The following is a 19,856-nucleotide window of genomic DNA, read 5'->3' on the forward strand; positions in this document are numbered from 1 at the left end:
AGGGTGGGTGTGTCAGTTGATTGAATAAGCCAAATCAGGATGCTGCTGCATGGCTGGAATGAAAACCTGCAGCCACACGGCCTTTTATGGATCAATTTGAACACCCCTGGCCTAAAACATCATCAGATTTTCACACAAGTCCTAAAAGTAGATAAAGAGAACCCAGTTAAACAAATGAGACAAAAAATATTATACTTGGACATTTATTTATAGAGGAAAGCGATCCAATATTACATAATGTGAGTGGCAAAAGTATGTGAACCTTTGCTTTCAGTATCTGGTGTGACCCCCTTGTGCAGCAATAACTGCAACTAAACGTTTGCGGTAACTGTTGATCAGTCCTGCACACCGGCTTGGAGGAATTTTAGCCCATTCCTCCGTACAGAACAGCTTCAACTGTGGGATGTTGGTGGGTTTCCTCACATGAACTGCTTGCTTCAGGTCCTTCTACAACATTTCGATTGGATTAAGGTCAGGACTTTGACTTGGCCATTCCAAAACATTAACTTTATTCCTCTTTAACCATTCTTTGGTAGAACGACTTGTGTGCTTAGGGTTGTTGTCTTGCTGCATGACCCACCTTCTCTTGAGATTCAGCTCATGGACAGATGTCCTGACATTTTCCTTTAGAATTCGCTGGCATAATTCACAATTCATTGTTCCATCAATGATGGCAAGCCGTCCTGGCCCAGATGCAGCAAAACAGGCCCAAACCATGATACTACCACCACCATGTTTCACAGATGGGATAAGGTTCTTATGCTGGAATGCAGTGTTTTCCTTTTTCCAAACATAACGCTTCTCATTTAAACAAAAAAGTTCTATTTTGGTCTCATCCATCCACAAAACATTTTTCCAATAGCCTTCTGGCTTGTCCATGTGATCTTTAGCAAACTGCAGATGAGCAGCAATGTTCTTTTTGGAGAGCAGTGGCTTTCTCCTTGCAACCCTGCCATGCACACCATTGTTGTTCAGTGTTCTCCTGATGGTGGACTCATGAACATTAACATTAGCCAATGTGAGAGAGGCCTTCAGTTGCTTAGAAGTTACCCTGGGGTTCTTTGTTATCTCGCCGACTATTACACGCCTTGCTCTTGGAGTGATCTTTGTTGGTCGACCACTCCTGGGGAGGGTAACAATGGTCTTGAATTTCCTCCATTTGTACACAGTCTGTCTGACTGTGGATTGGTGGAGTCCAAACTCTTTTGAGATGGTTTTGTAACCTTTTCCAGCCTGATGAGCATCAACAACGCTTTTCCTGAGGTCCTCAGAAATCTCCTTTGTTCATGCCATGATACACTTCTACAAACATGTGTTGTGAAGATCAGACTTTGATAGATCCCTGTTCTTTAAATAAAACAGGGTGCCCACTCACACCTGATTGTCATCCCATTGATTGAAAACACCTGACTCTAATTTCACCTTCAAATTAACTGCTAATCCTAGAGGTTCACATACTTTTGCCACTCACAGATATGCAATATTGAATTATTTTCCTCGATAAATAAATGACCAAGTCTAATATTTTTGTCTCATTTGTTTAACTGGATTCTCTTTATCTACTTTTAGGACTTGTGTGAAAATCTGATGATGTTTTAGGTCATATTTATGCAGAAGTATAGAAAATTCTAAAGAGTTCACAAACTTTCAAGCACCACTGTACATGAACCGTCCCTCTAATGTTCTCATTTCCAATCCCATCCAGCTTTGTCAGATGAAACCAAGATGATGCCAAAAAAATCCTAGAGAAAGAGGTGGTCTTTAATTGGGGTTAAATCGAGTTACGTAATTGATAACAGGGGTGTGTAGATGTTTTATATCCAATGCGGCTCATCATTAAGTCGTCAGTTTGTTGCGTTGTGCTGAATTTTGAGTAGGACAGACTTTAAGAAGGAAGAGAAGCAACCTCAGAATGTCGTCTCACTCGTCACTTGTTCATCTCTTGAGGGTGTGTAGCAAGTGCATAAATGGGAACTGATGGCATGTAGGAACTGAAGTTGATTATTGGGGAACTGAAGTAACATGGACCATGTGGTTTTCTCCTACCTTCCAAAAGTGAATTGGCGTGTATGTTGGTGAAAGACTCCAGATCCACCCTGACCAGGATAAACTGTTTACTGAAGCTTGGGCCAATGATTGATTTGCTGATCCGACACTGTCGCTGTCAAGTCTGGTTAATGTTCTAAACCTCTGGATTGGGGTCTGTTTGTAGGTAATTCTTCAGCAGAAAGGCCAGAATTACGAAATTATTAAGATTGCCTTAACTTGTCAGCTCAGTGATGTTGCTAAAGTATGGAATCCAAGGCAAAATGTACTGAAAACCATATTTTAAGAATAATCATGTCGCTTCGGAGAAATCTCGGTTTGAATTTTATGAAATGGAAGTTCAATTTTTTTTCTGATGTAATTCTATTCGACTTTTCTCATAAAAGATTTGTGTTCAGAGTTAAACAGCCAATTTTCCGATTTTTTTTTTTTTTAGGGTCAAAAGATGCCCCATACAGTGTGAAATTTTTATTTAATACCATTATCTTGAGGGCTGCAATTAAAAAAAAAAAAAAAGTTACTACGTTTTGCTGTGAATATAATTCCATTACCGAAGAGCTACCCAGATATCTTTTGATCCACTTGATGACGTATTTTATGTGTTGAACCCACAGATTGTCTTAAATCACTCTAGAGTTTGGCAAAGTGTTCTCTCGGTTGCTATGACGACATCAGTTTCATATCGGTGTGGTGTGTCCTGTGATACTTAGGGTCCAGATGTGAGATTGGGAACACTGCAGGTTCTGGACCAATTTCGTGTTTTTTTTTTTTTTTTTTATGAAAGTCTGTCCCTTTACACACTCATCCAGAAGGGTAATTTTGCACAAGGCCGTCTGTTTACAGCAGAAAAAAATAAAATAAAACACGTCTGGAAAAATCCCAAGGGAGTCTGGAGCCAGATTCGTGACGTCACCTGCGGAAGCGCCAGCAGGCTGCGCGAGCTTTGCACGGTTTCAGTGCACAGCCTGTGTAGACCAAGCGCTCCCATTTCTCTCTCATTTTCTGGTCTTTTGGAAAACGATGAATAGGGCTGAACGATCTATCGTTTTCGACCGAAAATCGCGATCTCAGACAACACGATTTTGGGATCGTCAAAGCCGCGGTTTTTCTCAGTGCTCCTAAACTGACCCATGTTTTGTATCGTCAATAAATTGTCCTCATTTTTTACACTACAGACAAAACAAATTACGTTCAGGAAAGCCTTGTGGCACTCAGTGTGAAAGAATTTTGTGAATATCTCTTTCCGTTTTCGTGTAAATCCCCGTTGTTTGGAGGGAGCACTGTGAGGAGAAACTGCGCTTTCTCTGTCTCTGTGTCTGAGCGCGTGGGTGGGGGAGGGGCTGCTCGCTCACTCTCACACACACAGGAGGGAGGGGCCCTGCAATAGCGACTGCTACAGCCACTGCATCACTCTTATTTCCCACAGGGGAATTGTTGGCTCTAGTTATAATTTATAATGCTTATGTACATTCTTTTACAAAAGTGCAATATTTTGATGCTGCTGAGCCATTGATCAACCTTTTTTTATGTCTGATATGTTGTCGATGGGAAAAGTAAAAGAAGCAAAAGTTTACTTAAAGATGGCTCTCTTTTTATTTTAAGTTATTATAACTTGTTCCTCAGGCACTCAATGTTAATAAACAGGCCTACATTCGAAATCTGTTGACCTCAGTTTTCATTCTTGCATTAGCTTTATGGAATTCATTGTATTAATTTGCACTGAAACTTGATTTAAAGAAAAAAAATCGTGGTTGAAATCGAAATCGCAATATCTGCCAGAAAAATCGCAATTCAATTTTTTTCTTAAAATCGTTCAGCCCTAACGATGAGTACTAATCCCATCAAGATTGGTGTTGCTGCACCCTCCTATGATGCATCTGTTAACCATTTTAATAATTACCTGATAATGTTGAAGAAATTTGCAGAAAACCACCAGGTCGTTTTCTCACAAACAAACCAGCGCTGACGTAGGATTCAGAAGGAGGCGTCCCGCACGCGACGTCACGAAAATCAATGTTTGCCGGGAAATCCAAATGCCAAGTTTTTTCAGAGGCGGAACAATTAAACTCAACTGGCTCGATTTCAACTGAATTTTTCTGGTATTGCGCAAGGTAACAACAAAATTTGCAGAGAATGCAGAATGTTACAGATATTTGACCAAAGTTTAATATAAAATAGGAGAATTACACTGATCTTGCGCCTGAATTTACCCGTGATATGCACTTTAAGGTCTGGGAGTGGCATCATGGAGCTACACTGACAACGTCCTGTATGAATGAGAAAGATTGAACATATTTACAAAAATAGCAGTTGTTCCTCTTTCGTGTGTATGTGTGTGTGTGTGTGTGTGTGTGTTCAGGCGGCGTCTCCCTGTGTCTCTCATTCTCTAGATCTGTTTAGCTAGTGATCTCTTCAGCTCCATCTCTGTTTCTTTCTATTACGCTCTCTCTCTATTAGTCCATCTCTCTCTCTCTCTCTCTCTCTCTCTCTCTGTGTCCATTTTGTCTTACTGTCTGTTTCTCTCTCTCTCCCTTCCCCACAAATCACTCTCCTTTCTTTACCGCTCCTGACATCATTTCCTGCTTGTGGCTCTTCTAACTCGTGGCAGTGACTTATGGTAAGACTTCAAAAACAGGAAATACCCCGACTCTGGGAGCTCTCGCACATGCGCCTGCACACAGAGCTGGACGATTGTTTGGCTGATACACAGCTGTGGATGGATAAATGTCACCGAGTGGGAGATGAAGGGAGCGAGAGAGAGAATGAACAAAGAGAGAGAAGAGTCATAACAGAAACATTGTCTGAGTAGAAGATTTCCCCCAAATGTGTTCGCTTTGTTTTCAAGCATTCAGTCCTAATCAGGGCTGCACAAGTCACCACGATTATTGCCTTTGGAATTGAATTAAATGCAGAATAAAACCCAGCGGTGCATGCCATTTTAGGAAAATAATCAACGACCGAGTGGTGTAATGAAATGGAGTTACTCTTACCACCCTGACATTGATTATTTTCCCGTAGCAGCACGTCATGAAGTGTTTTATTCCTCTTACACCACAACAATTTGGAGATATTTGCAGTTTTTAATTTTTTTCTTGAATGATGTTCTACTGGGCGGCACGGTGGTGTAGTGGTTAGCGCTGTCGCCTCACAGCAAGAAGGTCCTGGGTTCGAGCCCCGGGGCCGGCGAGGGCCTTTCTGTGTGGAGTTTGCATGTTCTCCCCGTGTCCGCGTGGGTTTCCTCCGGGTGCTCCGGTTTCCCCCACAGTCCAAAGACATGCAGGTTAGGTTAACTGGTGACTCTAAATTGACCGTAGGTGTGAATGTGAGTGTGAATGGTTGTCTGTGTCTATGTGTCAGCCCTGTGATGACCCGGCGACTTGTCCAGGGTGTACCCCGCCTTTCGCCCGTAGTCAGCTGGGATAGGCTCCAGCTTGCCTGCGACCCTGTAGAAGGATAAAGCGGCTAGAGATAATGAGATGAGATGAGATGATGTTCTACTTTTTATCCATTTATTGTTACCAGAGGTGGACAAAGCACCCAACTTCATTACTTAAGTCAAAGTACAGATCCCACTGGTCAAATGTTACTCTGATACAAGTGAAAATTGTACGGTCAAATTTTTACTTAAGTTAAAGTACTGAAGTATTAAAAGTACGTTTTCTGTCAATGCATTGTTGTATTATTGCCACAACGCTTACAAAACCTCACGCCTCTGAAGCAACCTACTGGATTATTTTGTGAATTCACAAAATGAACGCATGCTGTGCCATCATGGTGGTTTAATGTTAAGCTAGCTAGTCAGTGAAGCTCCACCTGACATGCTAGCAGTTATTAATTTGTGAAGTGGGAGGTCCCGGGACACAGGAGGTGGGTGGGTCTGGCGACTCAAAAAAAAAAAAAAAGGCGGGGGGTGGTTTACTATAACTTTACGCACACACGCCTATTGTGTGTGTAAAAAAAATATATATATATATATATATATATATATATATATATATATATATATATATATATATATATATATATCAGACATTATGATCTTAGAAAACGCTTTAGTGACGAATAGTTACAGACAGTAATATGTCGTGATATTATGTTATAAAATATTATTTTTTATTAGGCTATATATTAAATTTTATATTAAATTTATCTTCTAAAATAACAGACTGTACTCATATCACAACTGGTTTATTTCACTATTGGAGATCAGATCACACAAGACATGAGTTAAATGACTCATTTAAAAGCAGTGCCAGCGGGACTTCGTGGCTCAGGTGGATAAGGCACCATACCATAAATCCGGGGACCCGGGTTCGATTCCAACCTGCGGTCATTTTCCGAGCCCTCCCTGTTTTTCTCCTGCTCATTAAAAGCAGTGCCAGCAAACATAAGTGCAATCAATTCAAGTAATAGTTAAGAAATAAAGGGTTTACAAAACAAGTTGGAGAATTCATTTTAAAAATTTTAGTAAGCTTTCGCCATTTTTTCCACAGCACAAGCTAACGGCTACAAAAAACCCGGTGTTCTATTGAGCGGAAGTATACACCCCATGTCCCCCCCCCCTTCCCCTTTCGCATAGATTTTGTGGATGTTATAGGAGAGAAATCAACAACAGATATCAAAATCAAAACCGCACACTAAGCAAATTTTTATTTACTTATTTAATTTGTTTGATTTTTTTTCCCCTTTGTGATGGTCACGGAGGTGACCCGATCCATTTAAATAGTTGCCGGAACACCGAATGAAATGAAAATAGCTGCCGGATGCGACAACGGAGGTTACGGATCTTGTTCCGTCATGTTCCGGCTCAAATTAAGCCCTGCATGCTATCAAACTCTTTTCAAAGTCGAAATCATATTGTGTAGATAATGTTACTAGAAAAGAAAGATTTCTACATTTTGGCAAGATTATGCTAAAACACATTTCTGAAAGGACTTCAGATAAGTTAACGTTATTCATGTTAGCGTAACTCCATTTTTACATGCTAACTAACAGTGTCCAAGTTAACTAGCTATGTGTTATCGTTAGCCGTGGACAAGGCTACGGCAGCTTGGCGGGCAAATCCATAGAAAGTCATTTGACTAACCAGACTGCATAGCTACGTTTGCAGTGTTATCGCTAGCTCTAAAAGCACACAATGTCACTGCAAGCTTTCTCTTGGAATAAAACGTTTACGTCCCTCGATATGCTTCGACGGGTCGGACGGCAAGTTTTTGTAGGCTGTGATATGGTTTGTTTGTTTTCGGCAAACATTTAAAACAAAACGACTTTTTAATCCTTTCAGAAAACTGAAATATGGGTTTTAGATATGGCCATGAATGTGCGTTCCCCAGAAGAACCACCTCCTTCCATTCTGCCATCAACTGATCGTGTTAAATAACGCTGCTGAGAAATCACTGAACTTTTATTTTATCCAGTCTGTGGACGTGACGTGACCCTAGTGATTACTGATTGGCTGTCTCAGTGTCACCTGCAAAAAAAAACCCATCACATTTTAGAAAAGAAAAGTAAAAAACATCCACTTTCAAAGCTGTTTCATAGTAACGAGGACCTTGATAGAAATGTAGTGGAGTGAAAAGTACGATATTTTGTCTTTCAAACGTAGTGAAGTTAGTCATCTCATTCTCATCTCATTATCTGTAGCCGCTTTATCCTGTTCTACAGGGTCGCAGGCAAGCTGGAGCCTATCCCAGCTGACTACGGGCGAGAGGCGGGGTACACCCTGGACAAGTCACCAGGTCATCACAGGGCTGACACATAGACACAGACAACCATTCACATTCACACCTACGGTCAATTTAGAGTCACCAGTTAACCTAACCTGCATGTCTTTGGACTGTGGGGGAAACCGGAGCACCCGGAGGAAACCCACGCGGACACGGGGAGAACATGCAAACTCCACACAGAAAGGCCCTCGCCGGCCCCGGGGCTCGAACCCAGGACCTTCTTGCTGTGAGGCGACAGCACTAACCACTACACCACCGTGCCGCCCGAAGTTAGTCATAAATTTCAAAAAAAAAAAAAAAACTTGAGTAAAGTACAGATACTCAAAAAGTGTACTCAAGTACAGTTTTCATTTCATTCCATTTATTTGATTAGGACATTGCACATTAATCAATACATCAGTATAAAACATCAATATAAATCATAAACCAAACAACAATAAAACAAACAATTCAACATCACAAAACATGCAGACATTATACTCGTACATCACAAACACAAAATGCATATAAAAGTACAGAAAGTAAAACCAAGTTCACAATATACACCTGGAAATTAAGATCATTAATGGGAGCAGGTCTGGCTTATTTTCAGCCACTGTTTAAGGGTCATTTTGAAGGTGTTGATGTTGTCACACAGTCTGATATGAGCTGGCAGTGTATTCCAGGACTACAGTAGATTTACTCGAGTAAATCTACTTCGTTACTGTCCACCTCTGATTGTTACATGTAACGTTTTTGGAGCGTCTGTAAAACAAATCCATTTCTGTTATCACTTAATTATCACTCTGGTGATTAAAAATCATTATCATTTCTGCCGTTATCGTTTCACCTGCAGTGTGTTGTTGGTCTCTTTCAGGTGGATGAGGGTGTGTATGAGGTGGCCGCGCGACAGGATGTGAGGTCATGATTAACCTTTTCCAACGCACCATCCTGTGCTAGGGTGTGATTGAGGAGCTCCGCCCCTCTCCACCCAGCAGCCAATCAGGATGCTTGAAGTGAAGCATATGAGCACGGAGAAGAAGGAGACTGCTGTGGGAACAGGTGTGTGTGTGTGAGATGCATGCGCCAGCAGCTATATTTATCTCTTGCCCCAGTGAACTACATATTCACCCAGCCATGATTAACAGTCTTTCAGTCAGAAAGACGGTGCTGTGTCTCAGATCATCCACAACTGATGGACGCTTGTTGATTAGGGATTGTGATGTTAGTGGTATATCATTATACAATACTAAATTTGTTGTTTCTGTATTGGTATTATAGACCACTGATCACAAAGAGCAATCGGTAAGGAATAAAAACTTACTGTGAATGATCTGTTGCTATAGGAACGATAACGATATTGGAATGAGCACGTTAATATTGACCGGCGATTTTGAATTAAAGCTGACACTACTGTCAAAACTGCTGCTATAGAAAATTAATCAACACTTTTTGAATATTAAAGATTACCGAGGCATTACATGAGAATGCAGCTTTGTTTTATCGATACATGCTTCAGAATAGAAAAATGATTTGCCAGTAGAACATGAGACGATTTCAACTTTGAAATTGGTAAAAAAAAATTTCTAGAAATAAGTTTACAAGTTTAAAGTAATATTTTGCATGGAAATACCGGATAAATCTGACTGTTTAAGGTGTTTTCACTTACTAAGTTCATCATTTTTGCAGTGAAACATTGCACAAAAATATTAGCTAGCCAGTTGTTTGTGTTCAAATGAATCTAGCTCGCTTCCATCCCAGAAAACTTCCAAACATAGGCTAAGATTATCGAAAATTCCGAAACAAAGTTAAGGCGCTAAACTCAGTGGAGATTTCCAAACCAAAACTTGCACCAAAAGTTTCCAAAAAACTTGCTAGCATTATAGAAAGTCCCCAAAAGTTAGCTAAAAACTGTCCGAGAAATAAAATCCAACCAACAGCTGCCTAGCTAACGTTTTGAAGAATAATCTTAATCATTAGTATTATAAATCCTATTTGTTAGAGGCTATCTTTGGACAAAACTAGCAAACATGACAGAAATGTCCAAACCCTGGATAACAGTCAAGAAAATTCAAATGCAAAACTGGCTAGCTAGCAAAGTGGCATCAAAGAGAAATTTCAAAATCTTGCTAGCATGATAGAAACACTCCAAAGACAAAGCTAGCTCGCTAACAACATGAGCATCACTCCCTAAAGGAAACTAGCTGGCTAATCTCATACACAATTTCCAAAAACAAAAACTGGCGAACTTTTTTTTTTTTTTCTTGAAACAAAGTTGGCTAGCGTTGACGAAAATCTCCGTCCAAAAAAAAAAGCTACTTGGTGAAGCTCAAATGTGATTTCCAAATAAAACCTCGCTAATAACATTCGAAAAGATCCTCAAACAAACCTAAGCTACAAAACTTAAGATTTCCAAATAAAAAAAACTGGTGCCACAGATCATTTAAAAAAAAAAAAAAAATCTTGCTAACCTGGGAGAAAATCCTTAAAGCAAGCTAGCAAATGTCAAAGTAAAATTCTAGCTAGCTAGCTAACCTTTAGAGGGAAATCCCCCTCTTTTCTGAGGATATTTTCAGACAAAGCTAGTGAGCTAACATTAGAAAATGTCCTGATGCACAGCTAACTTGCTGTTGGTGATTCAGCCAGACAGCTCGGACTCTGATTTAATTTAAAGATAGAGGAGTGAGTCAGTAAAGTTAGGGGAAGGTGAGTTTGTTTGTTTTGATTAGTTTGGAGCAGTTGTACTGTAATGCAGTGATTTCCAACCACGTTAGTGTGCCGTGAGAGATCATCAGGCGTACCGTGGGAAATTATCTAATTTCACTTAACTGTTCCAAAAATTATTTATTTACTGCAAATAATGTGTCTTCGTTCGTCTATGCCAGCGATGTATAGTGACAGGCAGAACGATTAAATAATCTTCCACTAGATGGCAGCAGGTAGCTAATTAACCTGTGTATCTACCTGCTGTTCAAACAATAGAATTAGTAATGCTTCGGGTGTGACAGCGGTGATGGCGATGGATAAATATTTGAAAAGAAAAAGTACACAATCCAAACTGGGTCCTGGAGAAAATTCTGACCCAGATGAAGGCCCTAGTATGAGTAGAGGTCAGAAGAAAGCAAAAAAGGTGATTTTCCACAACCTATCTATGCGAGCTGGGCTTTTCAAGCATGACTGCTATAAAAACTAAAAAAGGAGAGTGACTCAGAGCTGTTGAGGAAGATCTTCGTGTGTGTCTTTCAATTCCTGCGAGTATATCAGCTTTGTGTTCAACTAAACAGGCCCAGGTTTCACACTGAGTAAGTAAATTGTGAGTAAATTAAGACGAGATGATTATATACACACTTTGTGACATTTTTGTTTGGTGGTGTGCCATGGGATTTTTCGAATGTAAAATATGTGCCGTGGCTCAAGAAAGGTTGGGAAACACTGCTGTAATGTATTGGGGGACAACAAAATATTGGGTTATAGTTTTCATACTGTGCAGTTCTGAGTCCTGATAAGAATCAAACAGTTATGAAGGGTTGTAATATGTCCTTCCTTTGTGTGTGTGTGTGTGTGTGTGTGTGTGTGTGTACGCGCCCCTGTAAGATGAGGGATGTAGTGTGTGTGTGAGCAGTGCAGACCCTGTGTATGTGTACGAGACTCAGGACTGGATGGTTTCTCCTGCCTGCTCTCCAGATGAACATAGCTCCATCTCTCCACTGCTAGCTGAGGAGACGTTTCGCTATATGAGTGAGTCATCTGTGTGTGTGTGTGTGTGTGTGTTTGTTCAGAGAACTGTTTTGTATTAATAACTGGTTTTAGAAACCGCCCAGTTGAAAGATGGACGGCTTGAATGCAAAAACATGAATGATGATTTGGTGGAAAATTAGAAACATGGATAGGAAATGAAAAGGCTGAAGGAGATGCTGGTTTAATGGTTATTCTTTCTAATAATAAGTTCAATTTATATAGTGCCTTTCTCAAAACCCAAGGTCGCTTTACAATAATGGGCAGAAAAAAGTCCACCAAATAGAAGTCAGGATATCATTCCAGTGGTGTAGCAGCCACAGTCCCACCAAAAGGCGCACAAAAACAAGTCCCACATCTCCAGCACAGCTGCCGTGACGCCGCCAGCAACATCGCTCGAACACCACGCCATGGATCCACAAAGCGAGCACAGAAGCACCACCACGCAGAGCGCTGGCGTGTCCCAAGCCGCCTGCACAGCCGCTGTGACGCCACCGAGCAACATCGCTCGGAACATCACGCCAAGCATTAAAGCGCAGAGCGCTGGACAACCACGATGTTAAAATGAGCAACGAGCTCAGTGCAGTCCATAGCTGGGAGCACAGGCATCACGCACAGCGAACCAAGGCCTGGAGGGAACCGACGCCTAAAACTGGGTCCGGAGCTACACCACAACCGGTGGACAAAACACTCAAACATCAAATACAGAAAAAAGAAAAATGAAATAAAAAAGGAGAGAAAATTAAAAAAATAAATAAAAAAGCTCCGGTGAGAAGTTATTTGTAAGTGTTTCACATCACTGTCTTGCCCTACTGGCTTCCTCTGAATACCAAACATGCGAAACAGAAAATTTGTAACCCTTTAGTTTCAACCAGAAACTTTTAATATGTCCTTTTGTGAACTTTGATTAGACAATGTGTCTTTACCCTGGCTAACATAACAGAAATCCTATAAACAGAACTAGCTAGTTAAACGAAGATTTCTAAACAAAAACTGCATCAAGGAAAATTTCCAAAGAGAACTTTCTCGCGTATTAGAAACTCCCGAACCGCCCCAAAAGTTAGCTAGCAGTAACATGCATCCAAAACTTGGTAGCCAGCTAGGTAACCTTTTAGCAAAAAAAACCCCTGTTTGTTAAAGGATATTTTAAGACAAAGATAGTAAGCTAACCTTATAGAAAATTCCTCACAACGTTTACTGGCTGATGTTGGAGAAAACACATAAACAAAACTAGCTAGTGAACCAACTAAGATTTCCAAAAAAAAACTGCCATCATGGAAAATTTCCAAAAACATGCTAACACAATAGGAACCCGGCAGCAAATTCCAGAGTAAAAGAATAAAATCCAACCCAAACCTAGTGAGCTAACATTTAAAGAAGATTCCTATTTGTTAGAGATTGTTGTAAAACAAAGCTAGCTAGCTGACGATATCAAAAACTGACCTTACTGGAAATTTCCAAAAACTTGCTAGCGTAATAGAAACACCCCCAGAGTTAGCTAACAAACGGCAGAGAATTAAAATCCAACCAAAATGTAGCGAGCTAACATTTAGAAAAAAATTAATATTTGTTGGAGGATATTTTCAGACAAAGCTAATTAGCGAACATCACAGAAAATTTCCGAACACTGTCTGACGTTTGAGAAAATTTCATAAATAAAACTAGCTGGCGAACACTGAAGAAAATCCCCAAAGAAAAGTACAACCCCGATTCCAAAAAAGTTGGGACAAAGTACAAATTGTAAATAAAAATGGAATGCAATAATTTACAAATCTCAAACTGATATTGTATTCACAATAGAACATAGACAACATATCAAATGTTGAAAGTGAGACATTTTGAAATTTCATGCCAAATATTGGCTCATTTGAAATTTCATGACAGCAACACATCTCAAAAAAGTTGGGACAGGGGCAAGAAGAGGCTGGAAAAGTTAAAGGTACAAAAAAGGAACAGCTGGAGGACCAAATTGCAACTCATTAGGTCAATTGGCAATAGGTCATTAACATGACTGGGTATAAAAAGAGCATCTTGGAGTGGCAGCGGCTCTCAGAAGTAAAGATGGGAAGAGGATCGCCAATCCCCCTAATTCTGCGCCGACAAATAGTGGAGCAATATCGGAAAGGAGTTTGACAGTGTAAAATTGCAAAGAGTTTGAACATATCATCTACAGTGCATAATATCATCAAAAGATTCAGAGAATCTGGAAGAATCTCTGTGCATAAGGGTCAAGGCCGGAAAACCATACTGGGTGCCCGTGATCTTCGGGCCCTTAGATGGCACTGCATCACATACAGGCATGCTTCTGTATTGGAAATCACAAAATGGGCTCAGGAATATTTCCAGAGAACATTATCTGTGAACACAATTCACCGTGCCATCCGCCGTTGCCAGCTAAAACTCTATAGTTCAAAGAAGCCGCCGTATCTAAACACGATCCAGAAGTGCAGACGTCGTCTCTGGGCCAAGGCTCATTTAAAATGGACTGTGGCAAAGTGGAAAACTGTTCTGTGGTCAGACGAATCAAAATTTGAAGTTCTTTATGGAAATCAGGGACGCCGTGTCATTCGGACTAAAGAGGAGAAGGACGACCCAAGTTGTTATCAGCGCTCAGTTCAGAAGCCTGCATCTCTGATGGTATGGGGTTGCATTAGTGCGTGTGGCATGGGCAGCTTACACATCTGGAAAGACACTATCAATGCTGAAAGGTATATCCAGGTTCTAGAGCAACATATGCTCCCATCCAGACGACGTCTCTTTCAGGGAAGACCTTGCATTTTCCAACATGACAATGGCAAACCACATACTGCATCAATTACAGCATCATGGCTGCGTAGAAGAAGGGTCCGGGTACTGAACTGGCCAGCCTGCAGTCCAGATCTTTCACCCATAGAAAACATTTGGCGCATCATAAAATGGAAGATGCGACAAAAAAGACCTAAGACAGTAGAGCAACTAGAATCCTACATTAGACAAGAATGGGTTAACATTCCTATCCCTAAACTTGAGCAACTTGTCTCCTCAGTCCCCAGACGTTTACAGACTGTTGTAAAGAGAAAAGGGGATGTCTCACAGTGGGAAGCATGGCCTTGTCCCAACTTTTTTGAGATGTGTTGTTGTCATGAAATTTAAAATCACCTAATTTTTCTCTTTAAATGATACATTTTCTCAGTTTAAACATTTGATATGTCATCTATGTTCTATTCTGAATAAAATATGGAATTTTGAAACTTCCACATCATTGCATTCCGTTTTTATTTACAATTTGTACTTTGTCCCAACTTTTTTGGAATCAGGGTTGTATTTGCTAAGCTCAAAGACAAAAACGGGCAGTTCTAGACATTTAAAAAAAGGCTAGTGTTATAGAAAATCTCCAAACATGGCACGTATCAGAGATGCTAGCTTTAGGAAAAGATCCCCATGTGCTAATGGGCATTTTCATACCAAGCTAGGTAACCAGCGTGAGAAACACAAATGTCCTAATGCAAAGTTAACTACGTTGGAACCCTACTATAACAAACTCCTTGGCAGACATCCAAATAGTTCATTCTACTGAAAAGTTGGCAATACTGAAATGGACCTACTTGTCACACCAAACACTCACATTATATGCGAAATTTTAAGCACATTCTCTTTACCCCAAAGTTCTCCTTCTGAGTCACTATCACAGTTCATTGATTGAGTTAAAGGATCACGAACAGGATTTCTTTGTCTGTTATGGAAGTGACTGAGGTTACATTTTCAAAATTACAAAAAAATGAAAAGGACCTGAAGCAAAAGTTTGGCCACCCTGCATGGTTAGTACCTAGTAACACCCCCTTTGGCAAGTATCACAGCTTGTAAACCCTTTTTGTAGCCGGCTAATAATCTTTCAGTTCTTACCTGGGGGATTTTCACAGATTCGTCCTTGCAAAAAGCTTCCAGTTCTACAAGTTTTTTGGGCTGTCTTGCATGCACTGCTCTTTTGAGATCTATCCACAGATTTTCAATGATGTTTAGGTCAGGGGACTGTGAGGGCCCGGGCAAAACCTTCAGCTTGTGGCTCTTGAGGGATTCCATTGTAGATTTTGAGGTGTGTTTTGGATCATCGTCTTATTGTAGGACCCGTCCTCTTTTTTGACTTTTTTACAGATGGTGTGATGTTTGCTTCCAGAGTTTGCTGGTATTTATTCGAATCCATGCTTCCCTCAACCAATGAAATGTGCCCTGTGCCACTGGCTGCAACACAACCCCAAAGCATGATCGATCCACACCCATGCTTCAGAGTTGGAGAGGTGTTCTTTTCCTGGAATTTGGCATCTTTTTTTTTTTTTTTTCTCCAAACATACCTTTGCACGTTGTGGCCAAAAAGCTCTATTTTGATTTCATCAGTCCACAGGACTTGTTTCCAAAATGCATCAGGCTTATTTAGATGTTCATTTGCAAACCTCAGACGCTGAATTTTGTGGCTAGGACGCAGGAAAGGTTTTCTTCTGATGACTCTCCCATGAAGGTCATATTTGTTCAGGTGTTGCTGCATAGTAGAACAGTGCACCACCACTCCAGGGTCTGCTAAATCTTTCTGAAGGTCTTTTGCAGTCAAACAGGGGTTTTTATTTGCTTTTCTAGCAATCCAACGAGCCGTTCTTTCAGAAAGTTTTCTTCATCTTCCAGACCTCACCTTGATCTCCACTGTTTCTGTTAACTGCCATTTCTTAATAACATTACAATCTGAGGAAACAGCTACCTGAAAACACTTTGCTACGTTCTTGTAGCCTTCTCATTCAGAATGCGAGGGAGTTGCTTAGAAGAGCCCATGGCTGTTGATTTTAGGGACAAGTTTGAGGAGTCAGAGAATTTATACAGCTTTGAAATCTGCATCATCTGACCTTTCCTAATGAAGAATTTGAACAAGCCACAGCTCAATAAGCTAATTAAGGCCTGGAACCTTGGTAAAAGTGACCTGAGAACTCAAATGTATTGGGGTGCCCAAACTTTTGCATGGTGTTCCTTTTCTTTTTTCACTCTCCAGTTGTACAAAACAAAAATAATACACAAATCCTGCAGAAAACGCTGAAATGTGTCATCTTTACCTTTATGCCTTTTGGTGATCGGTTCATCTTCTGCTCACTTAACTGTTCACAGTAACAGACATTTTCAGTAAGGGTGCCCAAACTTTTGCATGCCACTGTACAAGGCTTGGTAACGTGAGATGCAAGGTACAGCATGTATACTTCGCCAAGTCTGTGTATTTAGAGAGTTCTTATAAGTGCACGCTGTGATTGCGCTCTAATCTGGAACAGGTGCATAGTAATTAGTCCTAATGGTACTGCGTGTGCGTTGTAATCATCTGTGGTGCGCGCTGTATGCTCTGAGCACGTGGACATGACAGTGATGTGTTTTTTTTTTTTTTTAAATAAAAACTGAGTCATCGTCATTAAAGGTGAGGGGGACAAAATTAGTTTATTTGCAAAATTTCATAGTAAGAGTTCCTTATAGTGGGGTTGCCGTGTACGCCCTAATATTGAGTCATGTACTTTTTCGTTCTCCTCATGCATTTTGTGAGACAAATGGATGAGAGTAGATAATCTGCCTTGTTGAAGATCATTACATCTGCAACTGTGGCACTAAATCTACAGTCTGGGCAAGAAAGAAATCGGCCCCAGACTCGAGTCTTCATACAATTGATCATACATTTATGACCATTGGTTCCGCGAAAGTCCCAACTAATACACATTTGTTAACAGCAAATAATCTGATGTGGATGGTGGAAGATGGAACCTTTTGTGTGTGTATTTTCATCTTTGAAAGCCCTGCTAGCTTGTTTATACCAGCTATGTATGTAATGTACGGTATGTATGTGCTCTGTGTCATTTAAACTGCTTTTTATCTATTATATTCTCCTTCTGTCTGATTGTGAGAAGGCAAGAATGGGACTCCACTGCTCGTTGTGTGTGTATGTACTGTGTGTGTGTGTGTGTGCACCCTGTTCTGTGTATGAAATGGTGCATTGAGGTCTGCTATTTATATACATATTATTCAATGTCAAGTGTGTGTGTGTGTGGGAAGGTCAGAGGAATTTATTGCTGGTCTCTTAAGTACATCTGACAGCAGATCCAGGGCTAAAGTCACGGGCTCGAGGGAGGGAGGGAGAGCCAGACAGACACACGGAGAAAGAGAGAGTTGGAAAGAGAGGAGCAACAGCCATGGCAGTTTTACACCTTCAGAATGAGGAGCTTTACGACTGTTTTGTTGCTGAAGGTTAGAGTTTGTGTTTGTATTTGGATGCATCATGTTACACTACATGGTCTCCCAGTAGTGTGTGTGTGTTTTGACTTGCATTAGTGGTGAGGAATAAGCATTAAAATCGGTACACTTTGGCCTGTCTTTGGTGCAAGTCTGGTGCCATGTCCTATTTTAAGTGAGATTTGTTTTCATTCACCCACAAGAGGAGCATTAATAAGATCAGGTACTGATGTTTGGTGAGGAGGTCTGGGGTGCATTTGGTGTTCTGGTTCATCCCAAAGGTGTTCAGTGGGGTTGAGGTCAGTCGGGGCTCTGTGCAGGACGAGTTCTTCCACTCCAAATTTAACACAGCATGTCTTCATGGAGCTCGCTTTGTGCACAGGAACATTGTCGTGCTGGAACAATTTTGGGTCGCTTGGTTCCAGTGATGAGAGAGTGTAATGCTTCAGCATACCAAGACATTCTATACAGATGTGTTTTTCTAAATACGTGGGAACAGTTTGGGGAAGAAGCGCCTCTTGATGGTAGCAGGTGTCCACATATTTTTGGCCATGGAGTGTATAATTATATTTACTACCATTAGTGAGAACAAGCAATACAGAAATGCTTATAAGAAAGTTCTCATCTGACTGAGAGATGGTTGCAAATATTATTATTATTATTATTTTTTAAAGTGTCGTTACGACGCCTGTGGTTCCGTGTTAAGTCAGACTGGAAATTTGGAGTCTTGCAGTAGCTGTGCTACTTTCACGAATGGTAACATTTGGCTGGATCTGAGCGAGTGTACAATGTTAGTTTGAAATTTCCTACCAGTTTGAACCAGATAGCTCATGAATTATTATATACAGTACTGTGCAAGTCTTAGGCACATTTAAAGAAATGCTGTCGACCAAAAATGGCTTAAAAATAATGAAATGAAATGTTTCAACATAACCCCCCCCCCCCGATAAGTAGTAAGCCATAATAAATGAAACAAAGTCAGTATTTGGTGTGAGACGACCCTTTGCTTAAAAGGAAAAAAAAAAAAAAGTAGTCTCTGGTACAGTGAGCGCAGTTTTATATGGAAGGAAATGAGCTGTAGGTTTTACTGAGCATCTTCCAGAACCAGCCACAGTTCTTCTGGACACTTTGACTGTCACACTCGCTTCTTCATTTTGCACCAAAATCCAGTAGGCTTCGTTATGTGTTTTTTTTTTTTTTTTTTTTTTTTTTTAAATCTGAAAAGTGCTCTCTTATGGAATATGCTGCTCAGATACAAACTTTTTTTTTTTTTTCTGTAACATTTAATTTTGTGGGGTGGCACGGTGGTATTGAGGTATTTCACTCACGTGACCAAGTCATGTGACGCTGCCATTTTGGACGTCACGGCTCGAATCAGTTTGAATGCGAGGAAGGCGACAAACGAAAAACATAAAAGAAAAAGGAGCGAGATGCAGAAAACACCTTCACTATCCAGCGACGTAGGGCATTTACAGGGCGAGCAGAGGGAGAGGTATTTGCAAAAATTGAGGTTAGCAGGCTTAGAGAACGACGTTTACCTGCTTCCACCAGGATTGTTCACTGACGTACAGAAGTACACGAAGCCCTCGTCTTTACCTGACTTCGGACCACATGATCTGTATACCTATGCCGTTAAAAACCCATCGCCATACACAGGTATTGATCTGAAAGCGTATAAGAGTTTGGATACCTACAAATATTTTGTGTCAGGCTGGGTAACATGCCTACATCAGCGGGTCGTCCCTGGAGCCGGTGGTCGCCATCTGATTACAGCTAAGGTTTGTTCACATTTTCATTTACTTTCGGTCCTCAGGATAAACAAAATGTTATTAAATGTCATTGAAATAACTTCTTAGTCTGTTGAGACATGGCCCGTTATAAATTTGCTGTTACCAGGCAATGACCAAGAACTGTATTATTAGGGTCGGTGTAGTTGTAGCAGTGTATTAGCAACTAGCTGTTAGCACTAGCTAATGTCAACAACATAGTAGCTGGTATGTTACTGTAGCAATGTTTACGTTCAGTCATTTGGATGACTGTTAAAACCTTTCAGTCTCAAGTTTTTCCTTTACTGGATTTACTAGTTTACTGAGCCATCGCGCGCTCTCCGGCCGAGCCGGGAGCCATGGCGCGCTCTCCGGCCGA

General features: G+C 40.7%; 1 protein-coding gene across 1 annotated transcript in view; it reads left to right on the plus strand.

The window, feature by feature from the left end:
* The window catches only part of trak2 (trafficking protein, kinesin binding 2), a 63,351-nt gene that overhangs the window by 13,979 nt on the left and 29,516 nt on the right, over positions 1 to 19,856 (plus strand). Inside the window, 2 exon segments of the mRNA XM_060920053.1 lie at positions 8,629 to 8,813; positions 11,346 to 11,489. Of these exon segments, the coding sequence (XP_060776036.1) occupies positions 8,759 to 8,813; positions 11,346 to 11,489 (199 nt within the window). The 5' untranslated portion in view covers positions 8,629 to 8,758.

The sequence above is a fragment of the Neoarius graeffei genome, chromosome 4 (assembly GCF_027579695.1).
Source record: "Neoarius graeffei isolate fNeoGra1 chromosome 4, fNeoGra1.pri, whole genome shotgun sequence".
Classification (NCBI taxonomy): Eukaryota; Metazoa; Chordata; class Actinopteri; order Siluriformes; family Ariidae; genus Neoarius; species Neoarius graeffei.